Source organism: Hypanus sabinus, chromosome 8, assembly GCF_030144855.1.
Source record: "Hypanus sabinus isolate sHypSab1 chromosome 8, sHypSab1.hap1, whole genome shotgun sequence".
Lineage (NCBI taxonomy): Eukaryota > Metazoa > Chordata > Chondrichthyes > Myliobatiformes > Dasyatidae > Hypanus > Hypanus sabinus.
This window is the reverse complement of record NC_082713.1, coordinates 11,867,043-11,883,060: the sequence shown is the minus strand read 5'-3', so window position 1 is coordinate 11,883,060 and position 16,018 is coordinate 11,867,043. Positions and strand designations below refer to the sequence as shown.

At 39.8% G+C, this 16,018-nt stretch overlaps 1 protein-coding gene across 3 annotated transcripts in view; it reads right to left on the bottom strand.

Moving 5' to 3' along the window:
* Positions 1-16,018, bottom strand: part of fmr1 (fragile X messenger ribonucleoprotein 1) — a 94,824-nt gene that overhangs the window by 45,220 nt on the left and 33,586 nt on the right. For all 3 annotated transcript variants that reach the window (XM_059976691.1, XM_059976690.1, XM_059976689.1), the window contains exons 4-7: positions 12,125-12,196; positions 3,936-4,084; positions 3,708-3,801; positions 3,489-3,605 (exon numbers count right to left, since the gene is read on the bottom strand). In XM_059976691.1, coding sequence (XP_059832674.1) covers positions 3,489-3,605; positions 3,708-3,801; positions 3,936-4,084; positions 12,125-12,196 — 432 coding nt within the window. The remainder of the gene's footprint in view (positions 1-3,488; positions 3,606-3,707; positions 3,802-3,935; positions 4,085-12,124; positions 12,197-16,018) is intronic.

Sequence of the window (16,018 nt, the reverse complement as noted above, 5' to 3'; positions counted from 1 at the left end):
CCATGACTGTTGCAACAGTCTGCGGTCATACATACACTCATATACGTATTGCACTTTACTGCTGCTGCAATAAAAGAAACGAATTTGAGTGTTGATAACATTATTCTGATATGGGTCTCTATTGTAGTGAAGGGGAACAGGAGAGGGTAATCATGGTTGGGAAAATTGGAAGTGAGGGGTGAGATTCTGGAATGATTAATAAACCAATTGTTTGGAATCAAGTAACACCCCTCGTCTCTTGGCACTCACTCTGCCACTTGTCCAATACCCCTTCCGCTGTGCCCCACCCTCGCCATTCCCAACATCCCTTTCCCCACCAGATTAACAACTCGCTCTCCACACTATGTTGACAAATAGTACAGTGCAAAAGTCTTAAACACATGTATATAGCTAAGGTGCCTAAGACTTTTGTACTGTACTGTAGTTCCAGATACTCCGAGACTGTCTGAGAAAGAATAACACGAGGGGAATCCTTTTCCCGATATTATTGGTATGCAAGGTTTCTGAAGTGCAATAGCACAGCAAGCAAAGTCAAGATCAAAAATTTGATGTTACTGGAACTTGTTTTAACCTATGCAAACAATTTTATTGATTCAGGACTGCCAAATGATCTGTTTTCAACTTCCAAGTATCACTTTGCATAGCAGAAAATTAAAATGAAACAAAGTTTAGTACATTTTTAAAACTAAATTTAACTCACATTAAAAAAACTATCTGCACATACTGTTTCTCTAAATTTTAATACTATAATACCTAAAGTAGATGGGTCACTGAAAAAGCTTACATCACTACACCATAGAATTATGTTAGAGTCTCTCATCCCACAATCACGGACATTTACACGCTGCAAAGCAAACAGCATTATGAAGGACCCCATGCACCCCTCATACAATCTCTTCTCCCTCCTGCCATCTGGGAAAAGGCACCGAAGCATTCAGGTTCTCACAACCAAACTATGTAACAGTTTCTTCCCCCAAGCTATCAGACTCCTCAATACCCAGAGCCTGGTCTGACATCTTGCCCTATTATCCTGTTTATTATTTATTGTAATGCCTACACTGTTTTGTGCACTTTATGCAGTCCTGGGTAGGTCTGTAGTCTACTGTAACTGTTGTGTGTTTTTTTTCTCTGTGTTGTTTTTTACATAGTTCAGTCTAGTTTTTGTACTGTGTCATGTAACACCATGATCCTGAAAAACTTTGTCTCATTTTTACTATGTACTGTACCAGCAGTTATGGTTGAAATGACAATAAAAGTGACTTGACTTAACTTGACTTACACATCTAAATAAAATATGGAAAGTAAGATACGAGAGATTTTATAGATGCTAGAAATCCAGGGCAATGCACAGAATGTTAGAGGAAATCAGTAAGTCGAACAGCACCCATGGAGGAGAATGAATTGGGTCCTGATGATGCATCTTGGCCCTAAACATCAACTGTTTATTCCCCTGCATAGATGCCGCCTGACCTGCTGAGTTCCCCTAGCGTTCTGTGTGGGAAACAGACCTGTGGTTTATCTTAAGCTGGATTAAAAAAAAATTTCAGCACTTAGGAGTGTCTTCAACTAAATATGAGAGATGCTCTACTTCCATTCAATTGTTTGAAAATGAAACTGATAGCATTGATGCTCTAAATGAAAGAGCTATGCATTATGTGAAAAATCACATATGCACATAATTGCTAATACAGAACACAGAAAACAGTATCATACAATCCAGAAAAAGACGGAGTTGACCTAAGTATTGTTGAGAGCTTATGTCACAAGGATGTATTGCTGAGGGTTTACGAGGAATTGGTCAAATGGAAATAGGAGTAGTATGAGCAGTTTTGGGCACCTTATCTAAGAAAGGATATGCTGGCATTAGAGAGGGTCCAGAATGAAAGGATGAGAGGGTGAGGAGCATTTGATGGTTCTGGGCCTGTATTTGGTGCAGTTTAGAAGGAAGTGGGGGGAGGGGCGGGGAGAAGAAATTTCATTGGAAATGATCAAATATTGAAAATCCTGGATAGATCAGATGTCAAGAGGAGTTTAGGACCAGAGGGTACAACCTTGGAGTAGTAGGACGTCTCTTTAGAAGAGATGAGAAGGAATTTCTTTAGCCAGAGTGTGGTGAATTGGTGGAATTCATTGCCAGGGATGGCTGCAGAGGCCAAGTCATTTAGTCTATTTAAAGTGGATGCTGATCGTAAAGCCATCAAAGATTATGGAGCAACACACACAAAATGCTGGTGGAACACAGCAGGCCAGGCAGCATCTATAAGGAGAAGCACTGTTGACGTTTTGGGCCGAGACCCTTCGTCAAGACGATTATGGAGAGAAGACAGGTGAATGGGGTTGAAAGGGATAATAAATCAGCCATGACAGAATGACAGAGCAGATTTAATGGGTTGAATGGTATAATTCTGCTCCTTTGTCTTATGGTAACATTATGTGTGAGATTCTATAATATTCCACCAGCTGCAGAGAATACATAAAAAGCAGTTTCATGCACAGGCATTTTGAATACAAAAAAAGAAAATAATAGAAAGTGATTTAAAAAAGCACAAGTTGTTGCTGAAATAACATACCTTGAAATATAAACTGCTTCTAATGTGAACATTAAAAAAGCTTAAAAATGTCCTTACCAGAACAAGTTGAAATCTACCCATTTCCTTTGGTCACTATAATAAAAAGGTCATTTTATTGACACCTGTGCTGGATTTCAATGGACTGTCAGCACCATTATTTATAATGCAATTAAAAACTCATTTTGCTCGATTTCCTTTCTCAGCTCTAGATTCAACATTCAAACGTCCTAATATTGAGAACTGCGAGTGTGTGCCTGGTATGGTTTTGAAATACGAGGCTGAAGAACACTATTGTCCAAAAGCGATTTACTAATAGGTAGTTTATGAGAAACTGCAGAGATTTGTAGGCACAACTCAGCACATCACAGAAACAAGCCTCCCTTCCATGGACACTGTCAACACATCTACATGCCTTAGTAAAGCAGCCAACATAATCTAAAACCCCACACAACCTCTCTTTTGCCTTCTTCCATCGGCAGAAGATACAGAAGACTGAAAGTATGTAACACCAGACTCCAGGACAGCTTCTACTCTGTTCTAGTAAAAGAATTAAATGGGTCCCTCACATGATAAAATGTACTTTCGACCTCACAGTCTTCCTTATGATCTTGCACCTAATTGCTTACCTGGTCTGCACTTCCTCTATAGCTGCTACAACACTTCATTCTGCATTTTGTTATTGATATAAATTATTCTACCTCAATTAACTAGTGCAATGATTTGATCTGTATAAATAGTACACAAGACAAACTTTTTGCAATATCTCAGTACATGTCACAATAATGAACCAATCAAACCATCCAATTCACAGCATAGTTTTTTGTTTCTTATGTAGCTATGTTTCACAGTAAGATTTCCCTCCCATATTGGATTGCCAAAGAAAGTTGCACTTGGAGAAGCCGAACCATTTGAACATACCTCCAGCTGCTTGCTTGCTTCTTCATTCCTCAACATCAGAGTCAACTTTGTCCGAATACTTCTAAAATGCATATCACTCAGCATGCTCGCTCGCTTTGCAGTCATTTCATTGGTGGACTGGGGTTTTGCAAAGAATGCTGTGTTAGGATCAGGTTGCTACAACAAAACTTAACACTTAGTATATTATAAAAGCACCAACAGGGAAAGTGACACACATACCAAAACAACTAGTTGATTGCTTTCTGAATCAAAGTACACGCAGTAAGCACCAATAGCTTTTTTAAAATCCTTATGTGCAGATTCGTTGGCACATCTAGAAATACACAATTAGAAATGCTGAAGGACTACAGAATGTTTCAATGATTTTCTAACCAATGCAACAGAAAACATTTAATAGAATAGTCATGAAATTCTTGTTTAGCTTGTGATAAATTCACTTTTACTTACGCACGCCTCAGGTCATCAGGAACATCAAGTTTTATTTTGTGAAATGTGCTTTTTGTTGCAGGCTTATTGGGGTTGATAGGTCGCAGTCGTTCCACAGTGACGATTTCATTGAATGTTGCATCACAAACAGCATACTCTATAACATAAAACTGAAAAAATGTTTTTTGTAAGGAAAGAGATTTTTAAAATTTGCACTTTGCTTATACCGAGTACCAAAATCACATTTTACAAAAAAAATTTCTCATTAATACTGCAATTGTAATGGGAAGCTCTTTAGTGCTAAGCAAAAACCACTATTTTGTGTTTTCAATGCACTTAGGATGTTTATCACCCAACCCAGATGCCCACAGTTCACAGTTCATAAAATGCTCGATATGAATTAATTTGGAGCAATGTGGATATTTCATTCATGCTTTCTTCAAGCAGCAAATTTCTAAGCAGATTTTAGATATTATAATTAACTGATCCAAATTCTAATTAAAAATGAGATCAAGTTGGACATCAGTTTCTAACTGTGTCCCCTTAGCAAACGTGGAAAGCAGCGGACTTGTAAGTTAATTTCCAGTGAATTGCCATTACTAATAAGCCACAATCACTAATATGTCCACTTGCATAGTAGTTTCTGTGATTGTATGCTGGGGAAAACAGACATTTTAAAGGAAGATGTTTCCTGCAAAAAGATCATAAGACAGCAAAGTAATGCAGGGGGTCACTTTTCTTTCTCTCTCATTGAGAAGGCATGGAAGCGGTTATAATTCATTAAGAGCTTGAGGTGATTTGCTATATCAAAGGCCAGCAAATTTCCATAGATGTTCCATGGACAGCATTCTGATTGGTTGCATCAAAGTTCAAATGTTTAAAGTACATTTATTGTCAATATATACTATATACAACCTTGAGATTCGCCTTCTTGCAGACAGCCACAAAACAAGGAAACACAATAGAACCCTTTTTAAAGAAACCCACACAACAAAAACTGTCAAACACCCAATGTGTGGGGGAGAAAAGAACAAATTATGAAACAATTCACAGATGCAAAGCCCAATCAGCGATGAGGTGAGTAAAGCCTTATGGCTGCAGGGCAACAACTTCTTCCAAACCGGCTGGTGTGGGGTCCAAGACTCCTGCACCTCCCAAAGTAATTAGAAGGGGGGGTGGCGAGACAGGGCAAAATAATGCTGGAGAGGTAGTAATCGGGGACAAGAAAACAGCAGACAAACTGACTAAATATTTTGCATCAGTTTTCACTGTGGAAGAAGACACTGCAGTATGCCAAAGGTTCAAGAGTAACTGGGGCGAGGGGAGGAGTGAGTGAAGTTGCCATTAGTAGGGAGAAGGTGTTGAGACACTGAACAGTCTAAAGATAGATAAGTCACCTGGTCTACACTCCAGGGTTCTGAATGAGGTAGCTGAAGAGATTATTGGGGCATTAGTAATGATCTTTCAAGAATCATTAAATTCGGGTGGCATGAACTGAAAGGGGCAGAAGAAAGTAAATTACAAGCCAATAAGTCTGACCTCAGTGGTTGGGAAGATGTTAGAAGTCGATTATTAAAAATGTTGTTTCAGGGTATTTGGAGGCACATGATAATAGGCCAGTCAGCAAACTTTCCTTAAGGAAAAATCTTGCCTAACATATCTGTTGGAATTTTTGAAGAAAAAGCAAGTAGGTGAGACAAAGGAGAATTGGTGGATGTTGTGTACTTGGATTTTTAGAAGGTTTTTGACAAGATGCCAGACATGAAACTGCTTACGAGCCCATGGTATTACAGGAAAGATACTAGCATGGAGAGCATTGGCTGATTGGCAGGAGGCAAAGAGTGAAATAAAAGGAGCCTTTTCTGGTTGGTTGCCAGTGACTAGTGGTGTTCCACAAGGGTCTGTGTTGGGACCAGTACTTTTTACATAGAAACAAAGAAAACAGGAGCAGGAGTAGGCCATTCGGCCCTTCGAGCCTGCACCGCCATTCAGTATGATCATGGCTGATCATCCAATTCAGAACCCTGTACCTGCTTTCTCTCCATACCCCCTGATCCCTTTAGCCACAAGGGCCATATCTAACTTCTTCTTAAATATAGCCAATGAACCGGCCTCAACTTTTTCCTGTGGCAGAGAATTCCACAGATTTAGCACTCTCTCTGTGAAGAAGTTTTTCCTCATCTCGGTCCTAAAAGGCTTCCCCTTTATCCTTAAACTGTGATCCCTCGTTCTGGCCTTCCCCCACATTGGAAACAATCTGCTTGCATCTAGCCTGTCCAATCCCTTTAGAATTTTATACGTTTCAATAAGATCCCCCCTCAATCTTCTAAATTCTAGTGAGTATAAGCCTAGTCGATCCAGTCTTTCTTCATATGAAAGTCCTGCCGTCCCAGGAATCAATCTGGTGAACCCTCTTTGTACTCCCTCTATGGCAAGAATGTCTTTCCTCAGATTAGGGGACCAAAACTGCACACAATACTCTAGGTGCAGTCTCACCAAGGCCTTGTGCAATTGCAGTAGAACCTCCCTGCTCCTATACTCATATCCTTTTGCTATGAATGCCAACATATGATTTGCCTTTTTCACTGCCTGCTGTACCTGCATGCCCACCTTCAATGACTGGTGTACAATGATACCCAGGTCTCGTTGCACCTCCCCTTTTCCTAATTGGCCACCATTCAGATAATAATCTGTTTTCCTGTTCTTGCAACTAAAGTGGATAACCTCACACTTATCCACATTAAATTGCATCTGCCATGAATTTGCCCACTCACTTAACCTATCCAAGTCACCCTGTATCCTCTTAGCATCCTCCTCACAGCTAACACCGCAACCCAGCTTCGTGTCATCTGCAAACTTGGAGACACTGCATTTAATTCCCTCGTCTAAATCATTAATATATATTGTAAACAACTGGGGTCCCAGCACTGAGCCTTGCGGTACCCCACTAGTCACTGCCTGCCATTCTAAAAAGGTCCCGTTTACTCCCATACTTTCCTTCCTGTCTGCCAACCAATTCTCTATCCACATCAATATCATACCCCCAGTACCATGTGCTTTAAGTTTGCACACTAATCTCCTGTGTGGGACCTTGTCAAAAGCCTTTTGAAAATCTAAATATACATCCACTGGCTCTCCCCTATCCACTCTACTAGCTACATCTTCAAAAAATTCTATAAGATTTGTCAGACATGATTTTCCTTTCACAAATCCATGCTGACTTTGTCCGATGGTTTCACCTCTTTCCAAATGTGCTGTTATCACATCTTTGATAACCGACTCTAGCATTTTCCCCACCACCGATGTCAGACTCACCGGTCTATAATTCCCCGGTTTTTCTCTCCCTCTTTTTTTAAAAAGTGGGGTTACATTAGCCAACCTCCAATCCTCAGGAACTAACCCAGAATCTAAGGAGTTTTGAAAAATTATCACTAATGCACCCACTATTTCTTGGGCTACTTCCTTAAGCACTCTGGGATGCAGACCATCTGGCCCTGGGGATTTATCTGCCTTTAATCCCTTCAGTTTATCTAACACCACTTCCCTACTAACATGTATTTTCCTCAGTTTCTCCATCTTACTAGACCCTCGGTCCCTTACTATTTCCGGAAGATTATTTATGTCCCCCTTAGTGAAGACAGAACCAAAGTAGTTATTCAATTGCCATGTCTTTGTTCCCTATGATCAATCCACCTGTTTCTGACTGTAAGGGACCTACATTTGTCTTGACTAATCTTTTTCTTTTCACATATCTATAAAAGCTTTTACAGTCAGTTTTTATGTTCCCTGCCAGCTTTCTCTCAATCTTTTTTCCCTTTCTTAATTAAGCCCTTTGTCCTCTTCTGCTGGTCTCTGAATTTCTCCCAGCCCTCAGGTGTGCCGCTTTTTTTTTTGCTAATTTATATGTTTCTTCTTTGGACTTGGTGTTATCCCTAATTTCCCTTGTCAGCCACGGGTGCACTACCTTCCCTGGTTTATTCTTTTGCCAAACTGGGATGAACAATTGTTGTTAGTTCATCCATGTGATCTTTAAATGCTTGCCATTGCATATCCACCGTCAACCCTTTAAGTATCATTTGCCAGTCTATCTTAGTTAATTCACGTCTCATACCTTCAAAGTTACCCTTCTTTAAGTTCTGAACCTTTGTTTATGAATTAACTATGTCACTCTCCATCTAAATGAAGAATTCCACCATTTTACCCAAGGGGCCTCGCACAACAAGATTGCTAACTAACCCTTCCTCATTGATCAATACCCAATCTAGAATGACCTGCTCTCTAGTTGGTTCCTCGAGATATTGGTTCACAAAACCATCCCACATACATTCCAAGAAATCCTCTTCCTCAGCACCCTTACCAATTTGGTTCACCCAATCTATATGTAGATTGAAGTCACCCATTATAACTACTGTTCTTTTATGGCATGCATTTCTAATTTCCTGTTTAATGTCACCCCCAGCCTCACTACTACTGTTCGGTGGCCTGTACACAACTCACATCAGCGTTTTCTGCCCCTTAGTGTTATGCAGCTCTACCCATATCGATTCCACATCCTCCAGGCTAATGTCCTTCCTTTCTATTGCGTTAATCTCTCTAACCAGCAATGCTACCCCACCTCTTTTTCTTTCCTGTCTATGCCTCCTGAATATTGAATATCCCTGGATGTTGAGCTCTCATCCTTGGTCACCCTGGAGCCATGTCTTTGTGATCCCAACTACCGTAGATTCCGGACTACAGAGCGCACCTGATTAAAAGCCGCACGCTCTAATTTTAGAAAGAAAATCAATTTTGTACTTGTACAGGCCGCACCGGATTTTAAGCCGCAGGTGTCCCATGTTGTAATATGAGATATTTACACAGAAAGATATTACATGTGAGGATTTTTTAACTTTTAATTAAATCCGTATGGTAACAGAAACAAATATATATTGCAAATGCTTTTTTTCGAACAGTGCCTGTAACACAGCTACTTTTAAATATACTTGCGTATCGGTAACACACAAATTATGTTGCGTATACTTTTTTACCGAACAGTGCACAAACAACATTCCAATATCTCCTAACGACTGGTAAAAAAAATATATATACTGCAGCCTACCAGGAAAAGTTATTGATCACCTTCTTCATCTTCCTCCTGCGCACTAAAACCATCAAAGTCCTCTTCTTCAGTGTCCGAATTGAATAACCTCAGGATCTCGTCACTCACTTCAGTCTCTTTGCTGTCGCTCTCACTTGAGCGCACGCGGTCCTCTTCATCACGCAGCAGTCCAGCCTTTCGAAACCCGTTGGTGATGGTGGATGTTGGGACACGGCTCCTCGCATTTAGGATCCACTGGCAGACTTGAGTTAAAGATGCTCTTCGCATGCGTCCTGTTTTGGTAAAGGATTTCTCGTCGCTCGTCATCCAAGCCTCCCACTCAACGCGCAGCGCCACTTTAAATGCCCGGTTCACGCTGATGTCCAGCGGCTGCAAATACTTCGTGGTGCCCCCAGGAATCACAGCTGGAATTGAATTTGTACTCTTGATGGCAGCTTTCACTGAACTTTCATTGTCCGCCGCTTAAAAATCACCATCGGTGGAAGCTTTAGTCCGGATGCTGTGCAGCTCAGAACACAAGCAAAATGCATTCTCTCATGGCCACTTGTTTTCAGTGTGATGGACGAGTCAACTTTTTTATTAACAGTCCGAGTGAGAGGCAGGTCAAACGTCAAAGGTACTTCATCCATATTTATGATTTCATCTGGCCCGATGGAATTCTCCGCTATCTTTGTTTGAGTGAATGTGCGTAAGTTAGCAAGCTTTTCCTCGTGGTCAGGAGGGAGCTGCTGACACAGAGTCGTGCGTACCCTGATGGACAGGCCTTTTCGTCTCATAAATCTAAAACACCACGATGGCCCACCTCTAAAATCTTCGATTTTCATTTTGGTGGCGATTGCTTTAGCCTTCAGTCTGATCTGCACGGTGGAAACACCGCGGCCGCCTGCTCTCTGTGTGTTAACCCAGTCTTCAAGAAAGTTTTCAAGTTCGGGCCATCTGCTATGATTACCTCTGAAAGCTTTTGTCATCTTTTTGCATTGACTCAGTTCTTCACGCTGGCGTCTCCACCGTCTCAACATCGATTCATTTATGCCAAGATTATGTGCAGCAGCTCGATTTCCTTCTTCAACCGCCAGATTGATCGCCTTTAACTTAAAAGCTGCATCATATGCTTTTCTTCGAGTGTTTTCCATGTTGATGAGGGCGAGTACAAATGACTGATTTACAATAATTTAATTGTGAAAGTGCGCTTGATTTATCGTACAATTTCAATGGACCTCTGTGAACTACTCATCAATTTTATTGGTCAACTGTTAAGAGGCAAAATGTTTTTGGCAGCATGAAAAAAAAAATGCATTAGCCGCACCGTAGTATAGGCCGCAGTGTTAAAAGCGTGGGAAAAAAGTAGCGGCTTATAGTCCGGAATTTACGGTATATAATATTTGGGACTATATCATATTTTTATATAACTATATTATATTTTTTACATTATACGTGAATGACTTGGATGATGGAATTGATAGCTTTGTTGAAAGGTTTCCAGGTGATATGAAGATAAGCGGAGGGGTAGGGGTAGTTTTGAGGAAGTAGGCTACAGAAGGACTTTGACAGATTCTAAGAATGGGCAAAGAAATGGCAGATGGAAAACAGTGTCAGATAGTGTATCATACATTTTGGTAGAAGAAAGGCTGAACAATTTTCTAAATGGAGAGAAAATTTAATAAAAAAACTGACGTGCAAAGGTACTTGGGAGTCCTTGTGCAGGATTCCCTAAAAAATAAATTGCAGGTTTGAATCTGTGGTGAGGAAGGTAAATGCAACATTAGCATTCACTTCAAGATGACTAGAATATAAAAGCAAGGATGCAATGTTGAAACTTTATAAAGTTGTGAGGTGAGGCCTCAATTGCGAGTATTGTGAGCAGTTTTGGGACCCTTATCTTAGAAAGGATGTACCCCCACCTTTACAAAGGTAGAGCATTCCTATGAAACCTTTCTTCAGCCAAAAATGGCGTGCTTTACAAAGGTAGAGCATTCCTATGAAACCTTTCTTCAGCCAAAAATGGCGTAAAGCGAAGAACCATTAATTTATATGGGAAATTTTTTCATAAAAGCGTAAGTCTTGTAAAGTGGGGGACACCTGTACTGAATCTGGAAAGGATTCACAGGAGATTCCAGAAAATGATAAAGCCACTGAATGGCTTGTCATATGAAGAGCGTTTGATGGCTCTGGGCCTGTATTCATTAAAATTCAGATATATGAGGGGTGATCTCATTGAAACCCATTGAATGGAGAAAGGCCACTTCTTGATAAATTATACTTCAATGATTTGGATGAAGGAATTGATAGCTTTGTGAATCAATAAATTTGCAGGTGATATGAACATAAGTGAAGGGCCAGGTAGTTAAAAGGGAAATTATAGGCTGCAATCAATCACAGTTCTGAAAAAGCATATCTAGAAGCAGAAGCGTATCTAGTAGTTTTGTGAGCTGTCTGCAACGTCGTAGCTGGTGCCATCTTCTTATGCTGCTTGGCACTGAGGCTCCATTGCGTAGAATTGGAAAAAGATGAGTGTGTTGTAAATTCAGACAGCTCTATGACAGGCACTAATCTCTCCATCATTGAAAATATCTTCAAAAGGCCAGGCCTCAAGAAGGGGGCATCCATCACAAGGGCCCCCCACACTCTTATTACAATCATCAGAGATGAGACACGGGAACTTGAAGATGCACACTGAACATTTTAGGGCCAGCTTCTCCGCCATCAGTTTTCTGAAAGGTCCTTGAATCCATGACAATTACCACCATTATTTTGCTCTCTTTCTGCACTACTGAACTTTCTATTTCTTAATGTAAATTACCAGAACTTTATGTATTTAGTGTACTGCTGCCACAAAACAAATTTGAATCAACCTATATCAGTGATAATAAACCCGATTCTGATTCTGTACACTTTATTTCATTACATGATACTATGCCAAATGTGTAGGATGAGAACAGGTTTATTTAAAATAGGAATAAGTAACTTAGAATATGCAAATCTGCAGATAATTTATGATGCAGTATCATCAAATAATGCTGCAATCTGTAAAAAAAAACTCAACACTGACCAGTAACATTAATGTATTATCCATCAAAACGGAACTTGGAATTTTATATGCAAAATAGCTTACCTCACCCTTCATCATTCTAACTTTGGCCAACCACCAGCCACAAGGTTCTTTCTCATTTGCTCGAGAATAGACCTAGGAAAATTTAAAAAGTACTACTTTTAGACAGAAAAGTTCAGCAAAACACAAACAAATGTAAAAAATACACTCACTGGCCACTTTATTAGATACACCTGTTCATGAATGCAAATACCTAATCAGCCAATTATGTGGCATTAATTCAATGCAGAAAAGCATGCAGACATGGTCAAGAGGTTCTGTTGTTGTTCAGACCAATCATCAAAATTGGGAGAAATGCAATCTAAGTGACTTTGATAGTGGAATAATTGTTGATGGTTTGAGTATCTCAGAAGTCTTCTGGGATCTCTGGAGTTTACTGAGAATGGTGTGGGGGGAAAAAAAACATCCAGAGTGTGGTACTTCTGTGGGCAAAAATGAAGTTAGAGGAAAATGGCCAGACTAGTTCGAGCTGATAGAAAGGCGAAAGCAATTAAAATAACCATGCATTACAATAGTGATGTGCAGAACAGCTACTCTGAATGCACAGCATGGCAAATCTTTAAGTGAATGATCACAAACATACACTCAGTGGTCACTTTATTAGGTATAGAAAATACTGAATAGTGACCACTGAGTGTATGATTTATTTATTTTATTTTGCAGTTTTGTAGTGAATGGAAATAAAACATTCTGCAGATGGATGCCTTTCTTTAAACATAGTTCAACTGCCCTATTCATTTGCTTAGATCTACATTCTGCATATTCAATGGGTATTTACTACCAGCACCATATAAATATATATATATATATATAAAACCATCAGATTTTTACAAGCATTTAAGTAGTCTTAAATACTGATAAAATGTTACATGATTACAGTTACCAGTTTAATGTAATTAAGCACACATCTATTTTTCAGTTTGTTAGATGATTCTGGAATGTTTAAATATTCATTTGGATACAATCCAGGTACCAAGGGTAGCATAATTTAGGTACTGAAATAGTAACTCAACAGCTGCAAATTAAAATTCAAAGGTGTGTAACATAACTTAAAAAAAAGCTACAAATCAAGTAGTTTTAAAAGAAAGATTTATACGGCTATGGGAAAACAACTGATTGGTTAGACTAAGCTGAAAAAGGTACAATGTGTCAACTGATCTCCTTCTGTGCTGACTGACTCCATGAATTAGCAATGGGAAAATGTCAACAGAAGCTATTTTGTTCTTTTACAAACTCAACAGATTTAACTAAGTTCTTCAAAGAAAGAGAATGTGCCGTAAGTAATATACTGGACTAGTTTTCCACAATCACAAATAGAACTGATGTAGAACAAATTTTCAATGGTACGGTAGCAATTCTATGGAAGTTAAGACATTTGTCCACACAGCAAGAGCTTTATCCCTAGACCAACCTGCAAACTGAAGATACTGAATATAAAGTCCTTACCAAAGAAAACAAACATTATCTTGTCCAGTATTTGTAAAAGATCCTGAAGAAGGGTCTTGGCCCGAAATGTTAGCTGTTTACTCTTTCATTTGATGCTGTCTGACCTGCGGAGTTCCTCCAGTGTTGTGTGTGTGTTACTTTGGCTTTCCAGCATCTGCAGACTTTTTTGTGTAGTAGAAATTCTACTGCTTTCTTCCTTAGATGATACACTGGTTCATCTCCCTAATAAAAATTTTACACCATGCAGCCCTTCAAAACTGCAGCAAGGTATTTTATTTATTTCATTTAGAGAATAAGCGTGGAAGCCCAACGAGCCAGATCACCCAGCAACCCACCTGGTTAACCTGGCCTAATCACAGGACAACTTACAATGAGCAATTAATCTACAAATGTGAACATCTTTGGACTGTGGGAGGAAACTGGAGTACCCAAAGGAAACCAACACACACGAGACATATGTACAAACTTTTTTACTGAGAATGCGGGAATTGAACTCTGACACTCCGAGCTGTAATACCAGTGACTCAGAATATCTTCATGCATAAATAAAATGGCTGATGTTAGCCAGAAAAATTTAAAAAAACCTTTATTCCAGTTGTCCAAAGATTTAGATATGGTTTAACTTAGAATTAGTGGATTTGTAGTTAGCTACTACAAGTAAACCAACTTTGGATCCATTTGAAAGGAAAACTTCCAAAGGTTATGTAAACAACAAAAATGATAAAATTATCAATCACACATTGTGATAAGTTGAAGGGGGAGATATTCAAATATCATTTGCACCCTGCATAATTAAATTTAAACTGCAAAAATCTGAATGAAATCAGTCAATTATATCCTTTTCAAGTCTCTTGCCTCTGCTTTTTTTTAAATCAATAATATGAAAATTACATCCAACAAGTCCTGGAAATTAATTCAGGGAAAAGACTCAATATTTAGGCTTCTTTGGGATGGTCAAGATTTTTTAATATAGTAAAACTCTAGCAACAGCAATGTAGCATTTAGCAAACTGCTATTACAACTATTACAACAAGTGTCCGAGTTCAGAATTCAATCCAAAGTCATCTGTAAGTAAGTTTGTATGTCTTTCAATAGACAATAGGTGCAGAAGTAGACCATTCGGCCCCTCGAGTCTGCACTGCCATTCTGAGATCATGGCTGATCATTCACTATCAATACCCAGTCCCTGCCTTGTCCCCATATCCCTTGATTCCCCTATCCATCAGATATCTATCTAGCTCCTTCTTGAAAGCATCCAGAGAATTGGCCTCCACCGTCTTCCGAGGTAGTGCATTCCACACCTGCACAACTCTCTGAGAGAAGAAGCTCTTCCTCAACTCTGTTTTAAATAACTGACCTCTTATTCTCAATCCATGCCCTCCGGTACTGGACTCTCCCAACATATGGAACAAATTTCCTGCCTCAATCCTATCAAATCCTTTAATTATCTTAAACGTTTCAATCAGATCCCCTCTCAATCTCCTCAATTCCAGCGTGTACAAGCCCAATCTCTCCAATCTCTCTGCGTAAGACAGCCCTGCCATCCCAGGAATCAACCTAGTGAATCTACGCTGCACTTCCTCAACTGCCAGAATGTCCTTCCTTAAACCTGGAGACCAAAACTGTACACAATATTCCAGGTGTGGTCTCACCAGGGCCCTGTACAAATGCAAAAGGACATCCTTGCTCTTGTATTCAATTCCCCTTGTAACAAAGGCCAACATTCCATTTGCCCTCTTCACTGCCTGTTGCACTTGCTCATTCACCTTCATTGACTGGTGAACTAGGACTCCTAGGTCTCTTTGCATTTCTCCCTTACCTAACTCTACTCCGTTCAGACAATACTCTGCCCTCTTGTTCCTGCTTCCAAAGTGGATAACTTCACATTTATTCACATTGAATGACATCTGCCAAGTATCTGCCCACTCACCCAGCCTATCCAAGTCTCCCTGTATTCTCCTAACGTCCTCTTCGCATGTCACACTGCCACCCAGTTTAGTATCGTCAGCAAACTTGCTGATATAGTTTTCAATGCCCTCATCTAAATCATTGACATAAATCGTAAAGAGCTGTGGTCCCAATACAGAGCCCTGTGGTACCCCACTAGTCACCTCCAGCCAGTCCGAGAAACACCCATTCACTGCTACCCTTTGCTTTCTATCTGCCAACCAGTTTTCTATCCATGTTGAAACCCTGCCCCCAATGCCATGAGCTCTGATTTTACTCACCAATCTCCTATGTGGCACCTTATCGAAGGCCTTCTGAAAATCTAGGTATACAACATCCACTGGCTTACCCTCGTCTAACATCCTTGTTACACCCTCAAAAAACTCCAACAGATTAGTCAACATGATTTGCCCTTGGTAAATCCATGCTGGCTCGGCCTAATCCTATTTCTGCCATCTAGATGTGCCACTATTTCGTCCTTAATAATGGACTCAAGCATCTTCC